The sequence below is a fragment of the Conger conger genome, chromosome 16 (assembly GCF_963514075.1).
Source record: "Conger conger chromosome 16, fConCon1.1, whole genome shotgun sequence".
Classification (NCBI taxonomy): domain Eukaryota; kingdom Metazoa; phylum Chordata; class Actinopteri; order Anguilliformes; family Congridae; genus Conger; species Conger conger.
This window is the reverse complement of record NC_083775.1, coordinates 25,556,204-25,576,831: the sequence shown is the minus strand read 5'-3', so window position 1 is coordinate 25,576,831 and position 20,628 is coordinate 25,556,204. Positions and strand designations below refer to the sequence as shown.

Sequence of the window (20,628 nt, the reverse complement as noted above, 5' to 3'; positions counted from 1 at the left end):
CCTGTCAAGAGTGTTTTGATGTGACTTTTTACCTTTGCCATTTCATGCATCTTAAATCTCTTGAAGTTGGTATATGTGATAACAGGAGGGGACAGTTGTCCTGGGGTCCAACAGCACACACACTCAGGGGAACAGAACCAGGTAAACACTTTCAATCCTTTCAAAGGTCTGTATTATCCCGGACAGCGTTTCTTTGTCAGGACGAGTTATTTTAGAGGGATTATCTTATTTCTATGCAGTAATCCTCTTACACAAGCATAGTTTGGCTGCAAAGCCACTGAGCTATGATATAGGGAGCGGGTTACAAAGCCCCCTAAATATAATCCAATTAATGTCACCCTCTAAAATCTCTGCCTTTTCACGCACTCATATACAGAGCGTTTGAGAGTGTGTGTGTTTCTGTCTGTGAGTAGGTGTGTTTGTAGGAGTGTGTAGACCCTACAGCCATGTGAGGGCGCGTGTGTGCATGTGTGCAGGTGTGGTGGAGTGGAAGCTGTTTGTGTGGGTGTGTGTGTGTGTGTGTGTGTTGGTGTATGTCTGCATGGATGTGTGTGTGTGTGTTGGTGTATGTCTGCATGGATGTGTGGTTGGTGTGTGTGTGTGTGTGTGCATGTGTGTGTGCATGCTTATGTTGAGATGGACACACTCACTCTGGTCAGCGTAGTTCTTGGTCCTAAGCTCAAGTTGTCGGGCATGTGACTGCAGCGACTCAAATCGGCCCTGCAGTTCTTTCTTCTCCTGTTCCTGGGAATCCTCAAACTCGATGAACTTCTACAGAGAGACACAGAGCGAGAGAGATGGAAGGAGAAAATGTCAAAAACGAAATAGGACTTGTTCTGCTCGAGCATTTCTGTCAGAACCGGACCCTGTCAGAACAGCGATCTTCCAGGGAGACAGGTCCCCATTTTTTATAGGTAACGCTACCCCACAACACACACTAAATCACACTGAACTTTGCCTCTCACAGAATCGGGGTGCTTTCCCTAGCAGTGAAGCATTAAACAAACCACAACCTCAGAACCATATACCCCTCTCTCACACACAAGCAGGTGCCTGTGTGTGCAATCCTGAAATAAAGAGACAGGCCTCCTTACGACCCTGACAGCCACCAATACCATCCAGTGTAGGCCAAGTAGCGTAACGCGTACACAAAGTTGGTTTCAGGCCAATGTTACTTTTCCTTGAGCACACTACACACTCTTATAGCATGTGAGTTCTATATCAGTCATATCCAGTAACTCCATAATCTGAATCAAACAGACGACCGTTACCAACCATCTCTCTTTAAACCAACTCCATGACCGTGGTTAAACCGCACAACACCCTGGCTAAACAGTACAGGACCACACCCTGTGACAGCCACCTCCCCTTAAAATAATGATAGAAATCCAACTGAGCAGGTGAATCGCACCTTCTGCACTTACATCATCTCATTTCACAGCACATTAGTTTCAGTCAGCATGTTGTCAAGCCTGACATGCAGCTGGTAAGTAAAGCTCACCTCCTCACAGGGCAAAAGAGAGGTGTGAAATCTCTGGCACACGAGGACAGGGCTGTCAGACTCCTATCCAGCAGGACGCAGCGATGTGTCACTTCATTACGCCAGCCTAATCGGCTTCATTTGTGAATTAGCTGGAACATTCCCCCGTGTTAGAAAAATGCTGACGTACGGCAATTTTCAAATGTTATTGATCATTGTAACCAATAATTAGCTCAGCGGGTTGGCTTATGTACCTTGTCCCCAGTATAGAGCAGGAACCAGGCCCACTGAATGTTGTACTGATCCAGCCTGATTCTGGTTCAACAATATATGAGGTGACAGTGTCACTAATTGCTGACCATATGAATTTTGAAAGATATGATACTCCAGAGGATGCAGCTCCTACCTGTGCATATGCACATACAGTCAGAGGGACACAAATGACTGCTCAGAAATAGGTCAGGGCAAATAAGGAGGCTGAACCAGACATCCAATTAGAAAAATAACCCTGCACAACGTATACAGCTGACTGTAATCAATGTCTAAAAATGCACCATGTTAGGACATTTTCTCGATAGCATGGGCTATGTCAAAACCTACAACATTACAATTAGCAAATTACAGCAGTGGAGAAGAGGTTCTGGAGAAGAGAGTGGAAAAGCAGCTCTGATTTAGCGGTATGCTGTTTCTGACAAAGGGACGAAGAAGAGCACAATATGATGCTACAGGGGAAACTATGATAGGCCAGGAGCCAATAGGGAGAGGGAATACTGGAGTGTGGAGGGGGTACTTATGTCTCCACTGAGATAAGTACTGTAGTAATTAAGTATTTCCTCCCCTGGAGCATTGCTGGGCATAATATACATTTTTCTTACAAATTATTTTGTCATTAAATGGACGATGCATAATGGGGCTTGACTGTGGTTTGTAAAGAACTTTAAGAGTGTAAACTTTACCCAGTGTGCAAGCAATATAGCTGCCGGAGGAACAGCTCTTCCTTCAAAAGTTACATTCATATTAAATATGACTCATATTCCAAAACCTAACCTAAACTGACACAGGGCAAAGATTATCATGTTTTTTTTAATGTTGTGACTCAATGTCAAGAAACGTGTACTTCTGGCCACATTACCACATTAGCTAGCCAGGCTCTACTGCAAAATTTCCGGAAGGTCTGTCAGCATTTCGGAGAAATCTGTGCCAAAGGTTGTTTTCAGGGCATGGAAGTAATTTTTTCAAGTGTTTTTCAGTTACTGAGCTGGATGTCTAAATCACAGAATCCAACCTTCTACTTCTTTCATCCCCATCTTGTTGCCTAATTGTAGCACTGTTTTGAAACATGTGACCAATCTATTGCAAGTGTTAGCCGGGGGGGGTTAGTTGTGACATGGTGTTACAACTAAGTCACCTCTAGCAGACAATGACAAATTGGCATTAACAGTTGGTAAAGCTGTAGCTATTTGGAAACAATGTCCCAAATTTGTTGACCTGTGATGTTTCAAATTTGCCTGCCTTGTGGACCAAACATAAATTTGTGAATGTTTGATAAACAGAATTCACATATAATTTGACATGTGTGTGTCGATCGATTGATCTGTCTGTCTGTTAATTAGATAGATAATACATAATGCAGTTTGATTGGATAATACAGTGTCTTCAGAAAGCATTCAGGCCACTTCACTTTCTGAACAATTTATTGCAGATTTAATTTTAAATGGTTAAAATTGCCATTTTTGCCAGGGATGGTATTAGCCAGGTGATGAGCAATGCCTAGCGCCAGACAGTGCTTGGAGTTCTACCCAAATAACTTTTTTGTTTCATCATACCAGAGAATCTTTTTCCTCATGCTCTCACAGTCCTTTAAATGCTGTTGGGCTGTTATATGCCAAGCGGGCTGTCATAAGCCCGAGTGGCTTCTGTCTAGCCACTCCACCATGAAGGCCTGATTGATGGATAGCTGTGGAGATGGTTGTCCGAAGTGCTGTTAGAGTGACCGTTGGCTTCTTGGTCACCTCCCTAACCAAGGCCTAACTGGCCAACTCTAGGAATACACTTGTGTGTGCCTTTCTAAACTACGCTCACTGATCACTTTATTCGGTAGACCTGTACACCAGCTTGTTAATGCAAATATTTTATCATGCGATAGCAACTAAATGCATAAAAGCATTTATCAAGCAATATGTCAGAATGGGGAAGAAATGGGATCTAAGTGACTTTGACTGTGGAATGATTATTGGTGCCAGAAAGGGTGGTTTGAGTATCTCAGAAACTGCTGATCTTCTGGGATTTTCATGCACAACTGTCTCTACAGTTTGCAGAGAATGGTGAGAAAAACAAAAAATATCCAGTGAACAGCAGTTCTGCAGACAAAAACGTGTCGTTAATGAGAGAGGTCAGTGGACAATGGCCAGACTGGTCAAAGCTGACAGGAAAAAGACAGTAACGCAAATAACCACACATTACAACGGTGGTATGCAGAAGAGTTTGCACCAATTTCTCTAGGGAGTATTACAACTAATGCTCAACAATTAACCCCATCAATAGGGTGTCACTTCCTGTCACTTTCAGTGTAACTGTACATGAGCCGCAGGTGCTAGAAACCAAGAAGTGCTGTGTCCAGCTCTGCCCTTACTCTAAATGCAGCTAGCTCAATAACTCCACAACTGCACCTAAATCTTTTCATATCTTGTCCTATTTTGTATTTATTAATTTTTTTCACGGATGAGAACAGTAGTACAGTGTCTTGTCTTCGCATGCACATTGTCCAACACACCAGTGGTTAAAGTGTGTTCCAGTGTAAAGCGCTTTCAATGCATTAAATGAAGGCACAATACAGTACAAAACAATCCACTGTGCATTTCCTGAGATTTAGCGATGGCCGGTTTGCTACCAAGCTACATTAAATGTGTCACTGAAAATGTAGCTAGCTAACTAGTCAACTAGCTACATTATAAATGGCTGGTCACTTCAGTGTTCATATAAGCGAGGCTATAACCCCAAAAGGGTTATATTGCAACTGAATAACCAGCTAGCTTGTTTGATGATTTAAGTTATGAGCAACAAAAAAAAAGATTGCCACGAACTGATAACGTGGCGTTGACGGGTCGAGTGTGGAAGAACAGCACATGATGCAACAGCACGGATGTTCACCAGTGTACTCATTTTCCGTAGCTCGCGACATTAGAGCATTTCCCGAGGTACTGACCAGTCCGCGGGCACGTGTGTGTATGTTAAGACACGCTGGTTAGCTATCGATAAGGAAATCACTATTCTTGCGGCTTGGGAGCGACCGTTATCTAGCTAGTCTAGCGATAGCGATAGGTTCTGTGCCTGCGTCCTCTACTCCCAGCTTACCTCCTCTGCATGTTTCCTCAGCGCTTTCTCCCGCTCATACTGGGTTATGAGCTGTTCGTTGTCTTCCTTGAGCAACTCCAGCTCCACTTCGTGCTCCTGGTTCTCCGCGAAAACGGAGTCTAAATTCTCCAACACCGCCACGACCAGTGGCATCAGTTCCTTCACCACGTCCTCGTCGTACTTGCAGATAAGCCTCTCGAACTCGCGGTAGATGGAGCCGGCCAGGCCGGATACCCGCTCCGACATCATAGCCGACGTCCCCGGGTCGTCCTGGTACACAACTCCATCCTCCAACTCCATTTTCCTCTCACCCCCTCCTTGCGCTTACGTCCTGCTTTTTGTTATAATATTTCCTCCACCAGTATTTTTTAAAATAAAATACCACTAAAATTCCCTAAAATAATGTATATTTGAAATGAAATATTCGGTTAAGTCGAAACTGCTCCCTTATACAGGGACCGGTGTCGTGTGTTTTTCTATTTTCCTCCGGTCTCCCTTCAACAGCTGAGTTGTTGACCAGACATCGCGTAATGACGTCACATTCTTGAATCAGGAGTGACAATTTACAATGTTGGAAAAGGGGTAGATAGCGTTATTTAGGTGTCTAAAATGACAATTTTGTAATTTTTCATAAACTGCTCTTTCTCGGATATTCAATGGAACAGCACGCATTTGGTGGTATTTGAACGCCAGTTTTACATTTACATTTACAGCTAATCTCTCCACCTTGCACTGAGATACTAAATCTCGCCGCCGCGTTCTATATTTGCATGTTATAACCACATTTAGGTTGAATATTCGCTACTTCAATGCAACATTACTCGACAAGTAGCCTATTCTTATTTTAAGTTCAGTTAAGTTCGTAACCCATCCGGTGTCACAGAGTCGCATAAATTAGCTAATATTTAATTCAGACTACACTTAGTTTTATTCTTCAAATGCACCTACTTGAGAATAGGCTACTTGGGTCTAACGCCTGCATCAATTCAGAACAATATGCATGAGAGAAGATAAGGCATGGTATAAGTGCCATCCAGTGAAACCTTGCTAAATATGAATTTGGACAGTAAAGTTGTTTCTGTGAAAACTATGAAGAAACTATAGCTATAGCAGAATATTTCGGACTGATATGAGAATTTTATGAACAGTAATGGTATATTCAGTACTTTAATATCACAGAGATGCATGTATTATAAGCGATAATGAAGGATGACCTTACAGATAAGAAAAATGTATATTGAATTAATAATGTATTATTTATTGTTAAGTATCACATGATACACACCAGCAAATTATCTGACCAAATCCACATTTATTATTTTTGGAGTCACTTTAAATATATATTTGAAAACTTTAAAACTATAGAACCAATAATAAAGTCAGCAAAACTATTTATATGTGTAAGAAACTTTAATTTAAACCTGATCCCCAAGCCTTCGTATTAAAGGTATATTTTGTTAAAAATTATTCATAGATGTTAACTGTGGTGCGTCGTGCTATTGCATTGCAAACAATTTAGGCCTTGTTCCAAAAAGAATAGGCTAGATCTCGGATCAGAGCTCCAAATCAGATTTAATGAAAGCCACAGATTAGGGCTCTCTGCGCCCTCTGTCTGCCACACATGCGCTCGCATGAAAATAGCGTTCCCAAGAAAAAGTCAGTACGTCTCTAGAATGTAAATGTTCTGTAGATTGTACTAGCCTCAACATGGTCGTCCATAACACTGTTTAAAATAGATCTAAAATGTGCCTGTGTCAGTATTGTGGGTTTTAATTATTAAGGATCCTCTGAAATTATGTCACCGAGACTAGATTGATCCTGCCGCGCTGATACTATACTTGTGCGCAGTGGGAGCAGGGTTAGAACTATCCTATTTATGTTGGATTTATCAGCAACATGTCCTGGTTCTGGCTGCAGCCCAGCGTAGCGTGTAGCCCAAAGACTGCTCTATGGTGTAGCCGATCTAAAGGAGTTGCTGCCTTGTAATAAAATACAAGTAAAACATTGTAACTTTGGTTTCCTAAAAACATTTATACGTGGCATACGCGGGTAGATATTTGTCATCACTTTCGTAATGTATCGCCTCCTCTCGGGAAGGCGCATCCTGGCCGCCTCGAATCAGGCGCTGCGTCGTCGTCATCAGTCGCAGACAGAGACGGAAAAGCTTCAACTGTCACAACTTAAGAGTCTGTTTACTTTAGATCTTGCTCCTCGCGTAGCAGGTAGTCAGACCGGGTTTTATCTAGCATACACATCTTTTCTGTCGTACTGTAAACAAGTAAACAATCGCCTGTGTATGAAATGTACTTTTATGTTCTGGCGATACATACGATTAAGACAGCTAGCTATAATCAAGAGTAGCTAGATTGATAGCTATAATGTTAGATTTTGAGGATCAAATGCAGTCGTCACCCTGAAACGAAGGTTCGCGCTAGCTAAACTATTAACCTAATTATAGGATGATATAGGCTATTCATGTTCAGTCGTCTGGGTTAGCTTACATTGTTGTAGTTTAAGACTGTTTTCAATTCAGCTCTCATTAAAAAGGAATAGGGAGCTACGGATCAAAATTAATTAAATTTAGCATTAAAATAAAAATCATGAGCTCATGATTATTTTACCTGGTTGGCACACTGCTGAATTATCGCTACAAATAGCTGCCTTGGGGTTATTTTTAGGCTATACATGCGGGGATATGTGCCTTTAAGGGTTACTCACTTAGTACAATTACAATATATATCCTATGTGAAACTGTTGTTTGAATTATTAACAATTTCTGTATAACTATGTGTATGAATCAGGCCTCTGAAAGCTAGTAGTTATCTCAAACGGTCTAATGTCCTCATCCCTTTCAGATTCTTTGTGGTTTCAGACTGCATTCTGCAATTTAACTTTAAATATCATGACCCTCATGGACTGTGTCCTCTTTCCTTATGCTGGCCACGATCAAGACTCAATCCCACAATGCAATGCAGCAATGTGGTCTCACTACCCAAGGTGCTTCTCGAGTTCCATGGAAGATTTCACAATTTGATGGACAGCCTGAATTCTGAGCCCAAGGTAAACACACAGGCTCCCCTCCTAACAGCAGCACATGCAACAATGTGATGATAACCCACTCGTTTTCACCATCACCTCTTACTGTGTCTAACGGAAGTTGAATAATAGTTCTATGGAACTATGGTCCCCACTGTTTGTGGTTCTGCAGATGGCTGAATTCATGCGCACGTCTTTGGGGAAGTATCTCAACAGCCACCCTTTTCTTGCCCTGTCCTTGCTGGTTTTCGGCGCTTTGGCGACAGTACCTGTTGTTCTCTTCCTGGTCTTTGCCATGGTAACGTTCATCTCTGTCACTGTGGGCTTTGTGTTCTTGGAGGGTAAGTGTGTGTTTGTTATTACACTTACTTTCCATTTTTTAAATTCCACATGTTCACTTTCACAGTATTCCCAGTGAGCCATTCACTATGAATCTGTTCATAGTGGGGGCTATTACCGGTGACAGGCTGTGCAATACGTGGTTTTGCTTGCAGATAGCTATTACCTGTGACAGGCTGTGCAATATGTGGTGTTCTGTCCACAGTGTTCCTACTGACTCTGGGTGGAGCCACACTGCTCTGCGCACTCTGTGGTGTTGCCATGGTTGCCATCATGGTCTCCTTTATCCTCAGTGCCTTCTACATCACCACCTCAAATGTGCTCAACTTGTACTACAGCCAAAGGTACCAGTGAACGGTGAAAATGTCCTTTTTAAAATGTATGCACAGTCACTGAGAATAGGTGAGACTCAGTTAACGGGGAATTAACTGAAGATGTAAACATGATGTGTTTTCATTTTTAAATATGTAAGCTGTCTGAAGGTGTCCTTTGAAGATGACTTCGTCATTTCCTAACTGCACACTGGTTGTCGTGTTTCCAAAGGGTTTCAGAGGAGAAGAGCGATCCTGCAAAAATCCTGGGGTCTAAGAACCAGAGAGGCCAATGAATGGTACCACTTTATCCCACAACCAAAAAAAAACCCTGCGAGGACTGCCTGTCACAAAATCATAAAAATGTACCTATACCAAATTATAGAACAAATGGTAGAATTTGCCAGTATGAAAAATCAAATACCCAAATCATAACCATATGCTGTGCCTCTGAGCATAAACCGCTCCATTTCAAAGCAGAATTGAAGAAATGTTGCAGACACCACACAGTCAGATACTGCCTCTGTGTTTATAATAACCAAATACCTTTCTTTAGGAAACTCAGTTTCAGTATTTAAATGGAAATGACATCTTTCACTACCAGTTCTCAAGCTGTTCTCATCTCAAGCTTCACCATTCCATAATTGACTAGGTTTACATGCACACTAATATACCAACATTTACCCAATTATTCAGGTATCCCAACTAAGACTTTGGTCATATAAACAGATTATTTCAATAACCATAATCGGATTAAGCAGTACATGTTCCCAGAACAAAATGTGTGAAATGACCCTATTAAATAGACCTTATTTGGAGTATAATTATTACGCAGAAAGAAACCTAATCTGTACCTATTTTTATTTTTCAAGGTATCTCAGGTAATCTCGCTATCTTGCCATTGCAGTGAACCCAGAAAGTGAACATTTGACTGAGACAGTCTTTCAGTTACAAAATACATCAATTATTTCTGGCCTGAAAAAGCACGACAATAGCATTTTTCTTTTTAAAGTTGCTGAGAAAAGAATCGATAATCAATTTTGAATTCACAAAAACACAAAGTGGTGTTTATCTACAGGATTTATCTGGGATACTCTAATGTCAGGAATATCAGCAGCTATTGTGATGCATGGTGCATATAAACAACTGAATTCAGGATATCACCCTAACCATGGCAGTACTCCACAGTGCCTCCTTCAGGCTAAAGCAATAGGGGCTGGGGTTGCTGTGGATGTGTAGTGACTACTGTATGAACATTAATGACTCTGACCTACAAAAAAAACATTAATTAATGGCAAGGAATTTTACTACGAGGGTCTGAGTCTGGATACACGAACCCAGTCTGCAACTGCAACAAATGAGCTGTGTTAATTGAAGCACAGCTTCAAGCTCACATACCGTAACCAGTCCCAATGAGGTTTCGGGTTGTGAGGTGATTGGCTGTATACACTACTGAGAGGTTACGCAATCTGCAGTTGCACAGAAGAGCAGAATGCTTTTAATACTGCTTTTTGGAACACTGTTGTCATGGCAGTAATATTTCTGATTTGATTCATTTTACGCTTCCTTCAAATATTTAAAATTTTTTAGTTTATCAAATATTTATGAACGGCTTGCTTATACGTACATCTGTAGTACATCACTACACATTCAGCTTATTTGCACTTATTCAACCATTTTTATTTGCATTGCACATCATCCCCATCTAATGTTTTGAGTGGTATATGTTCAATGTAAATTAATTTTCTTCTTTCAATAACTGTAAATCTAATCTGGAGACTGGTTTTCTATTGGCTCTACTAAAAAGAGGATGTTTATTTTGAATGTCATTTTTTAATGTTTTACCTCTATCTTGTGCCTGAAAACAAAATCCTACTGTTAAACAACTAAATTGAACTACAGAACTGGTCCACATGGACATGTGTAGCATCTGGCTGAATCCACTTTATGATGGCATTGTAGTGTGTGGCATAGACCCTGTAAGTCAGGGGTGTCAAACTGAATCCCCAGGGGGCCGCAGTGTCTGCAGGTTTTTGTGGTTTCCTTTCAATCAGCTGCCAATTAAGGCCAATTAAGGCCTTGAGAACAAGGCGTGTGGATTCTTTAACCAATCAATGACTTGAATGAACCCAGAACACCCAAAAAACCAGCAGACACTACGGCCCTCCAGGACTGGAGTTTGACACCTGTGCTGTAAGTGTACAATATACAGCAGGGGTGCCAAATCATGTGCCGTAAAGGGCAGAGAATATACAGGTTTTCATTCAAATAAATCGCTACACCAGGTGATTTCACTAATTAGTTCCCTCATCTGATTGAAGGTGTGGTAATTAGTGAACTCAAAGGTACAATGTATGGATACATCCTAGAAAGCAGGGGTGCACAACTCAAGTCCTGGAGGGCTGGTCTGCAAGATGGTTTTTGTTCCAACCAATTACCTCAATTTATTTTTCTGACAGCAGATAAATGTTGGTTCACTCCTGTACTTGAGCACAGTGCAAGCTTTAGGGTACACTTGCAGTCTGCAGCTATAGATGGTGCATATACAAATGTCTGGATTCATTCAAGACGTTGATTGGTTAAAGTATCCACACGCCTTGTTCTCAAGGCCTTAATTGGCCTTAATTGAAACTGATTGAAAGGAAACCACTAAAACACTGCGGAATTCAGTTTGACACCCCTGGTGTAGGGTATACCTGTTTGACTGGGTTTTGGGTTCCAGTACATAGATGTGGAAGAGGTGTAGTTTCAGTCTGTGGATTCATACTGAAAGCATGTCAACTGGAAGCTGTTGTGTTGTAACAGGGATCTCAACTTCACAGCTTTACTCCAGTAAACAAAAGCAGAACTCTCATATGATAATTTTTTTATATATATACATTATGCTTGCTGAAAAATGATATGGGATGACAACATGCTGCCTTGCATCTACTGCACTAAGAAACTTGCTTTAAAGTATGTAATTTATTTCTATAGTCTTCCTACTGAACCTTTGGTTAAATTTGTTTAAATTCAATATCATGTTTGTATATGATCATTTTACATTAAAGTATAAAAACTTCATTGCAGTCCGTGTCGGGGTGGGGGGGGGGGGGGTTTCAAGGTGTTGAAAACAAGTCTGAATGAATGGACAAATACAGTTGGTTTATATTTAGTTTGACATCTCTAATCCTTGGATTTGATCCAGCGTACATCAGAATCAGTTGTGTAAAACCTCCCACAACCCCAATTTCATCTATGGGGAAGTACACAAGCATCTTTCGAAAGCAGAGAGGAGTACAAGGCATATTATTCTGGCTTGAATTGAGTCAAATAGGGTTTTCCCACCTTATCACACAAGTCGTTTTTTTTCACAAACTAAATTAGATTTTCTGAAGAATACATTAAGCAATGACAAGGCAAGAAAAGATAAAATAAGAGGTTAAAAGATAAAAATAGAACCTGGAAAATATGAATATGCTTATTTTTCCAAGTAGGTTTGACATTTAACATGCCTGATTAAATGATTGAATGAATTTGTGCCAACACATTTTCCTCCACTTCCACTATAGACTGCCTAGCTAGGTCTCAAGATCATCATTTTGCTTAATGCCAGTGTTTTTCGTGGAGATTCATGAAGCTCGGGGTGGACCACATCTGACTACAACTTGCAGACACCATTTGAAATTTTTTATAATACAAAATTAACTTTGTAATTTCCTCCACCATCATTCCATTTGAACTTATGAAGTCACCGGCATCCTGACACCAATAGAAACCTATGGGGAATATGCCACACAGAGCACCAGGAATTTAAGTTTCGCTCACTGCTCATGCCCTTTTGTGTCCCTGGTCACAAAAGACCAAGTAAGGAAGAAAGTCCAGGGTAATTACGTGCCTCTGTGGATGAACCAATGAAAAACACTTGAGAAGTATATAAATATCTATTAATATTAACTGTGTGTTAGTGAAAAGAATTGGACCTCAAAAAAATATGTAAAAAAAAAATATATATATATATATATATATATATAAAAGCATAGTTTGAACATGAGCTGAAATATTTTTAATTTGCCATCAAACATGAATGGAGTCAGATGCCTTAGGAGCAAACCGTACTACGTCAGTCACGGTTTGCAACAGGATGTGCAACACGGCACTGTTTTTGTTTAAATAAACATTTTGCTACATTTTGAACGTGGCCCAGGTTTATCCTCGTCACATTGCGCAAGAGTGCCCACTCAGGTCAAACAAGCGCCCGCAGCCCCCCCTGCACTAGCTGCACAGGAAGAGTGCTCCCCTGAGGCAGTGGATGGACTCATTCATTCATTCATTCATTCATTCATTCATTCATTATCCTAACCCGCTTATCCTGAACAGGGTCACAGGGAGCCTATCCCAGCATACATTGGGCGAAAGGCAGGCATACACCCTGGTCAGGTCGCCAGTGCATCGCAGGGCACACACCATTCACTCACACACTCATACCTACGGGCAATTTAGACTCTCCAATCAGCCTAAACCCACGCAAACACGGGGAGAACATGCAAACTCCACACAGAGAGGCCTGGCCGTCCGGGCTTCGAACCCAGGACCTCCTTGGTGTGAGGCAGCAGTGCTACCCACTGCATCATCCGTGCCGCCCTGCAGTAGCTGGACTGCACAGTGAAAACAACAGGCTAAATCTGCTTATGCAGACCTCAGTTTTTACAATGAGTTCCAATGGGAATGTTTCTTACGATGAATTGTCGATCTGTACGTTTTAAGTCCTTTTTGGGATTGCACGAATCCTTGGATAGCCTAGATCAGGGGTCAGCAACCCTGATCCTGGAGAGCCACGGGGTGTGCTAGCTTTTGTTGTTACTCAGCACTTAATTGATCAATTAAAGCAGTCGATTACTCAGTTAACTGGCCTCACCTGGTTTCTTGGGTATGAATCAGTTGCTGGTATTAAGGCGAAAACAAAAACCAGCACACCCTGCGGCTCTCCAGGACCAGGGTTGCCGACCCCTGGCCTAGATTGTCAGATACGTAATGAGAGGATACTTTGGACAAAATATAGTGTTAACACTATGAAAAGGGCAACTTATCTCACAGTTGTTCTCCACCTTAAAATCGAACGCTTTCTCTGCCTTTTCTCAGAGAGGAACAGTAGACTGGCGTACCAACGCACGCGCATGACACTTCCCGGCCTCTCTGTGGCTAGGCTAAATCGGAACATGAGCGGATAGTTCAGATTGCCATCTTTCTCCTTTACCATCTTTGATACAACGGTCGGCTGCCCCTGCCAAAGTTGCAGTCATGGGACAGGCCTACAACCATGACTAGACCTGACAAAGAGGGAGAAAATAAAAATTCTGGATTCGTTTTTCAGCCATGGCTTAGTGGGCTCCTTGAGGTCAGACCAGACAACTACCAAATGCGACAGTGTTAATGGGAGGTGAAAGTCATGGGTAAAGGTATTGGAATTAGTCAAGATTATTTAAGGGCTTTGGTTCACAAATGCACATTCAGGCCGCACACTCAATCTTGTCAAACAAAATATTTTACACACATGAAGGCATCAGCAGTAAATCATAACCACACACACTTCCCATAAAATCTTTACTGGAGGTGGAGTCACAGGGCAACATGCAAAAAAAAATTTTTTTTTACGATAATCTGCAGGAAGAACTGGACTGAAGGGTCAACAAAACGGGGAGGAAAAACAACGGTGTACATAACTATTCTTCTAGCAACAGAAAACCAAGTCACACACGATTACAAAAAGTTACCATGTGTAAACTCAATACACACACATCATGTACAATTCTATGGGCATTTTCTTGTTTTCTTCTTTTAATTTAATGATAAATTACTGCATTTGTATTGTAAGAACAGTTGATGGTAGAATGTGTGCTTATTTATACCAGTATGGGGATATTTCACAGACTCCGATTGGGTCTAATCATGCCAAATCCCACAACTGAGTAACATAATTGGTCACATGTAATTAGGGAGATTGGGCGGGAGCCAATCAGGATGTGTGAAATGTACAACATGGTCTTTGAATCAGATCAATGGTGGATCGATGGTAGGCTTCCTGAAAATAAAAAGCTATGTACAGCATTGGAACTCAGCCATTTGATATAAGGCATTAATAGAAAACCCTGCGTTTCAATTCCGCAACATCAATTGGGGGACACCTGTCTTTACAACAAGGGGAGCAGAGTCTCAGTGTCAACCTCTGGGTAAAAATTTCTAATCAAAAATATTTGTACAGGGGCTGCAATCTTCTTCCTGACTCCCAGTGTGAGAAACAGTGTTCTCTGCACTACTGCCCATTCACTCCCCAAGAGCAAAGTGAACTGGGCCAACCATTAGCAACCTATCCAATCAGCAGCCTGAAACTAATGCCAGATTCTGTTTCTTTCTCTTCTCTCGGGCATTCTGAAAATATTACTTTAAAAACATTGGGATCGCAGATGTTATCAGAAAGACCTTTTCTAAGGTTTTTGTGATTGACATTGTGTCAGTGACTATTCAGCTAGATACATGTTTAAGATATTATTACACCTTGCATATAGAAAACGTTTTTTTTTGTTTTTTTTTCTCCTTTCAACAGCAAATACAAAAATGGCGATAAGGCAAGATGCGTGAAACCGAGATTCTCAGGCCGCAGGGGCTCAGAGACACCCATTTTGTTTTTGGGGACGTTGGTTTTTGTAGACCTCGATTAGGAGGTACCAAAATCTAAAATACGAAGGAAAAAAAAAGCAAAAAAAAATCTGTGTTCTCTTCACTCTCGTCTCAGGCATCTTGCGCTCATTCGGTTGCCACGACGACGGGCGTAGCCACTAGAGGCTACGAGGGCGCTGCTGCAGGTCTTTGGCATTTTATGCAGGCAGGCTGAGCTTCTTTCCTTTTAGAACTGAGAGAGAGGAACACAGGTCAAAGGTCAGGAGATCAGTAGACACTGCAATCAATACAGTGGGTTTGTAACTGGAATGCACATCAGAAAAATAAAACCATTCAGCCCAGCGGGGCTCGACAATTCTTTTTTTAATAGATGTACAGACAAAGAGGAGAAATGGGCAATATAAAACATTCAACAAACAATAAAAACAAACCAGAAAATAGTAAAATGATCAATCAATTAAAAAAAATTAACTCAATAATAAATCCAGTAGAATCAATGAGAGCAATATAACACCAACTATTTATCTTTGTTTAATATTTACTCAAAACTGGATAGTATCCAGTACTGTATGAAGTGGTCTTGAAAACCCTCCACAACATGACTTGGCAAGCTATTCCACACCCTGTGTGAAAAAAATGCTTCCTAATGTCTGTGCGGAATTTATCTTTTGCTAGTTTACATTTATGCCCCCTTGTCCTGAACAGGACTCCACTTCACTTTTTGTATCCCTTTTATGGCTAAGTCTCAATCAAATCACCCCCAAGTCTCCTTTTACAGAGCTTGAGGAGATTAAGCATGTTTTGTCTTTCCTCATAACTTCCATCCTTTGTACCAGGGATCAATTTGGTTGCCCTTCTTTGAACCTTTTCCAGAGCCTCTATATCTTTCTTGTAGTCCCCAAAACGGCACACAATACTCCAAGTGTGGTCTGACAAAGGCATTGTAAAAGGCCTCTGCTAGGTGGCCGCTGCTTGCTTGCACCCACCACTCAGACATCGTGAAGTACCGCCAGCACTCGAAGGCCCGTGGGCCAGGTGGATGCTCACCTTTGGTGACGTAAAGGTAGAAGAAGTCGCAGTAGAGGATGGTCTGGACCACGCCGGCCACGATGGCGATCATGTCGAAGAAACCCTCAAAGTAGAAGCGCCAGATCCAGTTGATGAGGTAGAGGGCGCGGTACAGACCCAGGAAGAACAGGTAGTGCGTGGTGATGGTCTCGGCCTCACCCGTCTTACTGATCATAAACAGCTGCGGCAGGATGGATACCGCCTCCAGGTAGATGGAGAATGTCCACAGGATCTGAGGGAGACAACGCACAGAACCACAGATCACACATCTTACAAGTTTTAGAATAAACACATTACACAGAAAAACAAAACCAAAAAAGGGACATTACTGTTGAATGTTGCGGTGTTTGGTGAATATCAATGACAATCGCCAAAAATATGTGACCACTTCTATACATTATCGTCAACCTGATATTTCAGCATTTTGTGATTTAAAGAGCTGCTTTATTGCTCTACTGGTAAAATTACCATTTGGAATTAACATTCCAGAAAACTAAGCCCCAACTCTATACCCACTGTGTGAAACTATAGTTAGCTATATTTTACAGCCTGTCATTGTATGCCAATGTGGTGGAGGGACCCTGGAATGACGGAAAACTGGGAATTTTGCTCGCACCTCCAGTGGAGAGAAGTCATGGTTGACCAGGAAGGCCAGCCCACCCACAGGCACCACCAGGAACTCCACCCGGAATGTGTCATGGTTGCCATCATAGGTGGCTTTGAACTTCATGTAGATCAGGTAGACGGTGGCATACGCGCAACCGATGTAGATGACCTGCAGCACAGGGAGTCATAAGATCACGCCATACGCAGCAGAAGCCTCATGCGCCCAGCATTAGCTACTACCATAGAAGATGACAGCAAGTCACTGAACGATCGATGAAGCCCTATGCTCAGATATGATCAGTGGCTCTAGGAACTCACCTTCATGAAAGTGTTATAGAGGGAAATGAAGGAGGTGATCAGGTCCAGGTAGCGGGTAGTAAAGACTAAAGCAAAGAGAATCTGGCTTTTCCCAGAGATACCTAAAAGGATGTAAGAAATGTAGATTAGATTCAAATGAGAGATTTCACTTACTTAATAATGACAGGATACTGTATGGTCTCCACGATCAGAGAGCTGTTGCAAATTCCTGTTCTTCTTCATTGACTATCAACTCACTACGTATCCACATTCCCTTACCCTCAAGCGGCTACAGGTCCAACATCACATATCATTCATTTATCATTCCCCCAGTTTAGCCACTTCACTAGTTCCCATTATACTGAACACTCACTTGCTCAGCGAATCTGCTTACAGGAACTTATGCTGCACAAATCTCAGGATGTGACCAAAGCGTCTTTTGGTGAATCCCCTTCAGAATTGACCAATCCGGGGTTGAAATGTATTCAAAGCACAGCCACAACTACCCAACTGAACAGCTGAACCTAGCCGGGCCCACAAACACAATGCTACACACGAAGATATTCATTTAAAAGCACAACAGCCATTAGTTACATGCAACAGTAGATACAACAGACCAAGCCATCCCAAGACCTCCCAGCCAACATTAAAGCACACAGTTGCCTGAGAAATCATTCAGCACCAAGATGAACTGAACAGGACGGTACACAGTACTGGAACATTAGACATTGCATGGCATTCTAGATGCAACTAAGATGTTGATGTCTACGTGTTGTACTTCTATTTATTTACACAATGAAATAGATCACAAAAATAAAACGCTATCGATGTGGTGTACTGATTTGTGATCTACATGCAGAGATTAGAGATCACCAGCTATTTTCATTCACCAAAAAGCAGTGCAAATATGACGACAAACTAAGACCGGTTTAACAACATCCGAGAAACAGAGAGAACAGCAATGTAGTTGACAACAAAGGTATCAATACCGGACGAACTGGTACGACAGCAAACAAGAAACTGAAAATTCAAAAACCACATTCGAATGAAAGCCATGAAACATTGTTTCAATGCTTTTTGTGCTTCTCCCACACACGAAAGAACCGGTGCAGAAACGCATCTTCCCAAATCGTCAACTCCATGTAACTTAGACAACACAGGCAACAACGTGCCCACCAACGCTGACCACCTAAATAGACCACGATCACCTCGACCAACATTTAAAAAGTCTTACATGGGGGCGCCTTAAACGCTGCAAATTATCATACAGTTAAAAAAGACACAAATCTGGAAATTTCAAACAGAAGTACAAAACCAGAGATAAACAACCCAAACCTCGGTCTACAAGAACTTAGAAGTACATCAATCCATTCATTCATTAACCAGCCGGTGGCTATTCAAATGACATTTTGCATAAACTAAACTTTGCCTGCAAAGTGAAAACACTTTCACATAAGGACAAGCAATAAGTCCAATCTTACAATTTTCTGGTCAAAACTATGCATATATTACTATTATTAGCTTAACGTTACCTGGCTAATATTTACACTCAAAACTGCCACGTCAGAGCCATACTACTGTGGCTTCTAGTTCCACTCCAACTTCTACTATCGAACTTATTTCGACTGCACCATGTACTAAACACCTAGACTAGCTAGCTAACGTTAGTTTAGTAATGTTACGGTTTTTAAAAATCAAGAATCTTCCTCCACAGGTGGCGAAGCAGGATGGGGGGCCTGCCAAATTATAATTGGACCAAAAATGTCTAGTCGCCACCACAAATCTAGAATTAGATCACAATGTAACTTAGTTAACGTCTTAATCGACAATAAAGTTGGATTTGCAGCGTTTATGAAAGTGCATAATTTAGTTATGTTGCCATCACTCCCAACAATATCCTGTTTCAGTTAATTCGCAACGCATCGTCAGATATCGACTAAGCAAGTTGTGCTGTAGTAGTGGACCACATAACCACTATTTTATCAAGTGTGCAAAACTTTTTTTTGCAAGATAGGTGTGCAGCTAGTTATTGTGGAATGAATGGCTTTCTAAAGTTAGCAATAGCATTGTCGTTGTTAGAGCACCAAGTAACGTTAACGTTGTCTGTTCCCTTAGACTAAGTTAGTAATGCTGCCTACGATTAGTTCTGGTGACTTCTGATAGCTACCGAGCATCAAGTTTTACGATCAACAACAACCCTTATTACTTAAAAACCAAACGGCGTCAAAGAAAGTGCCCATGGTTGCAATCAAGCCGATGACCCCGCCGAGGCCTTGGTGTGTTAGCTAGATAGCAAACCAAGTAGCGGTCTACACATTAGCTAGCATTATAACTACGTGACGCAAACATGACAGCAAGCTAGCCACAGTATCTTAGCGACAGTTCATCAAATTAGCTAGCAAGCTGTACTAGATAGCTAGCTATTGATTTTCATATGAACCTACCTGCACAAGATCTCGATTTCCATATTTTGAGCAGCAGAATAATAATGGCTGCTAAATGAGAGAGATCCCCGGTAAGCCTGAAAATGTTCATGGCTGTAATGGACGCAAGCAGGGGCCGGTCTTCTGAGTGGCGACGATCAAGGACGCCTGTAAAAGCGGTTGTTCAGTGCAGACAAACCCTTCCGCCCTGTCTTTGCAATGCAGTTCAGTGAATCTGACGGACTACGTTTCCAGGGTCTTGTTTAGTTAGCTAGCTAGTTGAAATATGGCGTGTAGAGCGACGTGGCCCAGGGACGTGGCCAAAATTTAATCACAATGCAAGCTGGGAACGAGCTGGAGACAGCAGCGCCGGGGATGGCTGGTGGATCCCTAGTAGACACGCCTGTTAAGGGAGGGTTCGAGGGCCAACTTGCTGATCGTATTCCTGGTGGAATTTTCCTGCATTCCTGAATTCTGTACGTCCTTATGACAACTTTTCCCCAGTATAAATTGACACATATAACTTGCACAAAATTACTGAAATATATTGTTGTATAATAAGCAACTATATTTCTTGCAATGTTATTTTAAATATACTGATGTCATTGTAAATTGATTATTATGCACTCACTGAGCACTTTATTAAGTAGACCAGTACACCAGCTTGTGAATGCAAATATTTAATCAGCCAATCATGTGGGAGCAACTAAATGCGTAAAAGCATGCAGACATGGTCAATTGGTTCAGCTGTTTTTCTAGATCAAATGTCAGAATGGGGAAGAAATGTGATCTAAGTGACTTCGACCGTGGAATGATTGTTGGTGCCAGACAGGGTGGTTTGAATGTCTCAGAAACTGCTGATCTCCTGGGATTTTCACACAAATATGCCTTGTTAATGAGAGAGGTCAGTGGAGAAGGGCCAGACTGGTCAAAGCTGACAAAGGTGACAGTAACGCAAATAACCACACATTACAACATCTGGTATGCAGAAGAGCATCTATGAACACACAACGCGTCAGACCTCTTTAGTGGATGGGCTACAGCAGCAGAAGACCAA

At 41.7% G+C, this 20,628-nt stretch overlaps 3 protein-coding genes across 3 annotated transcripts in view; 1 reads left to right on the top strand and 2 right to left on the bottom strand.

The window, feature by feature from the left end:
* LOC133114130 (C-Jun-amino-terminal kinase-interacting protein 4-like) overlaps positions 1 to 5,337 on the bottom strand; it is a 32,533-nt gene extending 27,196 nt beyond the window's left edge. Inside the window, exons 1-2 of the mRNA XM_061223322.1 lie at positions 4,835 to 5,337; positions 651 to 771 (exon numbers count right to left, since the gene is read on the bottom strand). Coding sequence (XP_061079306.1) covers positions 651 to 771; positions 4,835 to 5,134 — 421 coding nt within the window. The 5' untranslated portion in view covers positions 5,135 to 5,337. The remainder of the gene's footprint in view (positions 1 to 650; positions 772 to 4,834) is intronic.
* Positions 5,338 to 6,940: 1,603 nt separating this feature from the next.
* Positions 6,941 to 11,583, top strand: LOC133115086 (lipid droplet assembly factor 1-like). The gene is made up of 5 exons (XM_061224811.1): positions 6,941 to 7,056; positions 7,786 to 7,894; positions 8,043 to 8,211; positions 8,415 to 8,553; positions 8,753 to 11,583. Exons 2-5 carry the CDS (start codon positions 7,799 to 7,801, stop codon positions 8,814 to 8,816), a joined length of 468 nt encoding a protein of 155 aa, XP_061080795.1. The 5' UTR covers positions 6,941 to 7,056; positions 7,786 to 7,798; the 3' UTR covers positions 8,817 to 11,583.
* A 2,506-nt stretch (positions 11,584 to 14,089) lies between these two features.
* Positions 14,090 to 19,960, bottom strand: LOC133114483 (ER lumen protein-retaining receptor 2-like). The gene is made up of 5 exons (XM_061223940.1): positions 19,593 to 19,960; positions 17,170 to 17,270; positions 16,862 to 17,020; positions 16,225 to 16,477; positions 14,090 to 15,409 (listed from the first exon to the last, which is right to left on the bottom strand). The coding sequence occupies exons 1-5, from the start codon at positions 19,681 to 19,683 to the stop codon at positions 15,375 to 15,377; spliced, it is 639 nt and encodes a 212-aa protein (XP_061079924.1). The 5' UTR covers positions 19,684 to 19,960; the 3' UTR covers positions 14,090 to 15,374.
* Positions 19,961 to 20,628: the final 668 nt, after the last annotated feature.

Bases quoted from the DNA above. Each gene is read 5' to 3' on its own strand.
- LOC133115086 (XM_061224811.1), top strand. From the start codon at position 7,799: ATGCAATGCAGCAATGTGGTCTCACTACCCAAGGTGCTTCTCGAGTTC. The intron at 7,895-8,042 runs GTAAACACACAG...GTGGTTCTGCAG, and splicing joins GCCTGAATTCTGAGCCCAAG to ATGGCTGAATTCATGCGCAC. The intron at 8,212-8,414 runs GTAAGTGTGTGT...TTCTGTCCACAG, and splicing joins GGGCTTTGTGTTCTTGGAGG to TGTTCCTACTGACTCTGGGT.
- LOC133114483 (XM_061223940.1), bottom strand. From the start codon at position 19,683: ATGAACATTTTCAGGCTTACCGGGGATCTCTCTCATTTAGCAGCCATT. The intron at 17,271-19,592 runs GTAGGTTCATAT...ACATCCTTTTAG, and splicing joins GAAATCGAGATCTTGTGCAG to GTATCTCTGGGAAAAGCCAG. The intron at 15,410-16,224 runs GTGAGCATCCAC...CCTCTCTCTCAG, and splicing joins CTACCTTTACGTCACCAAAG to TTCTAAAAGGAAAGAAGCTC.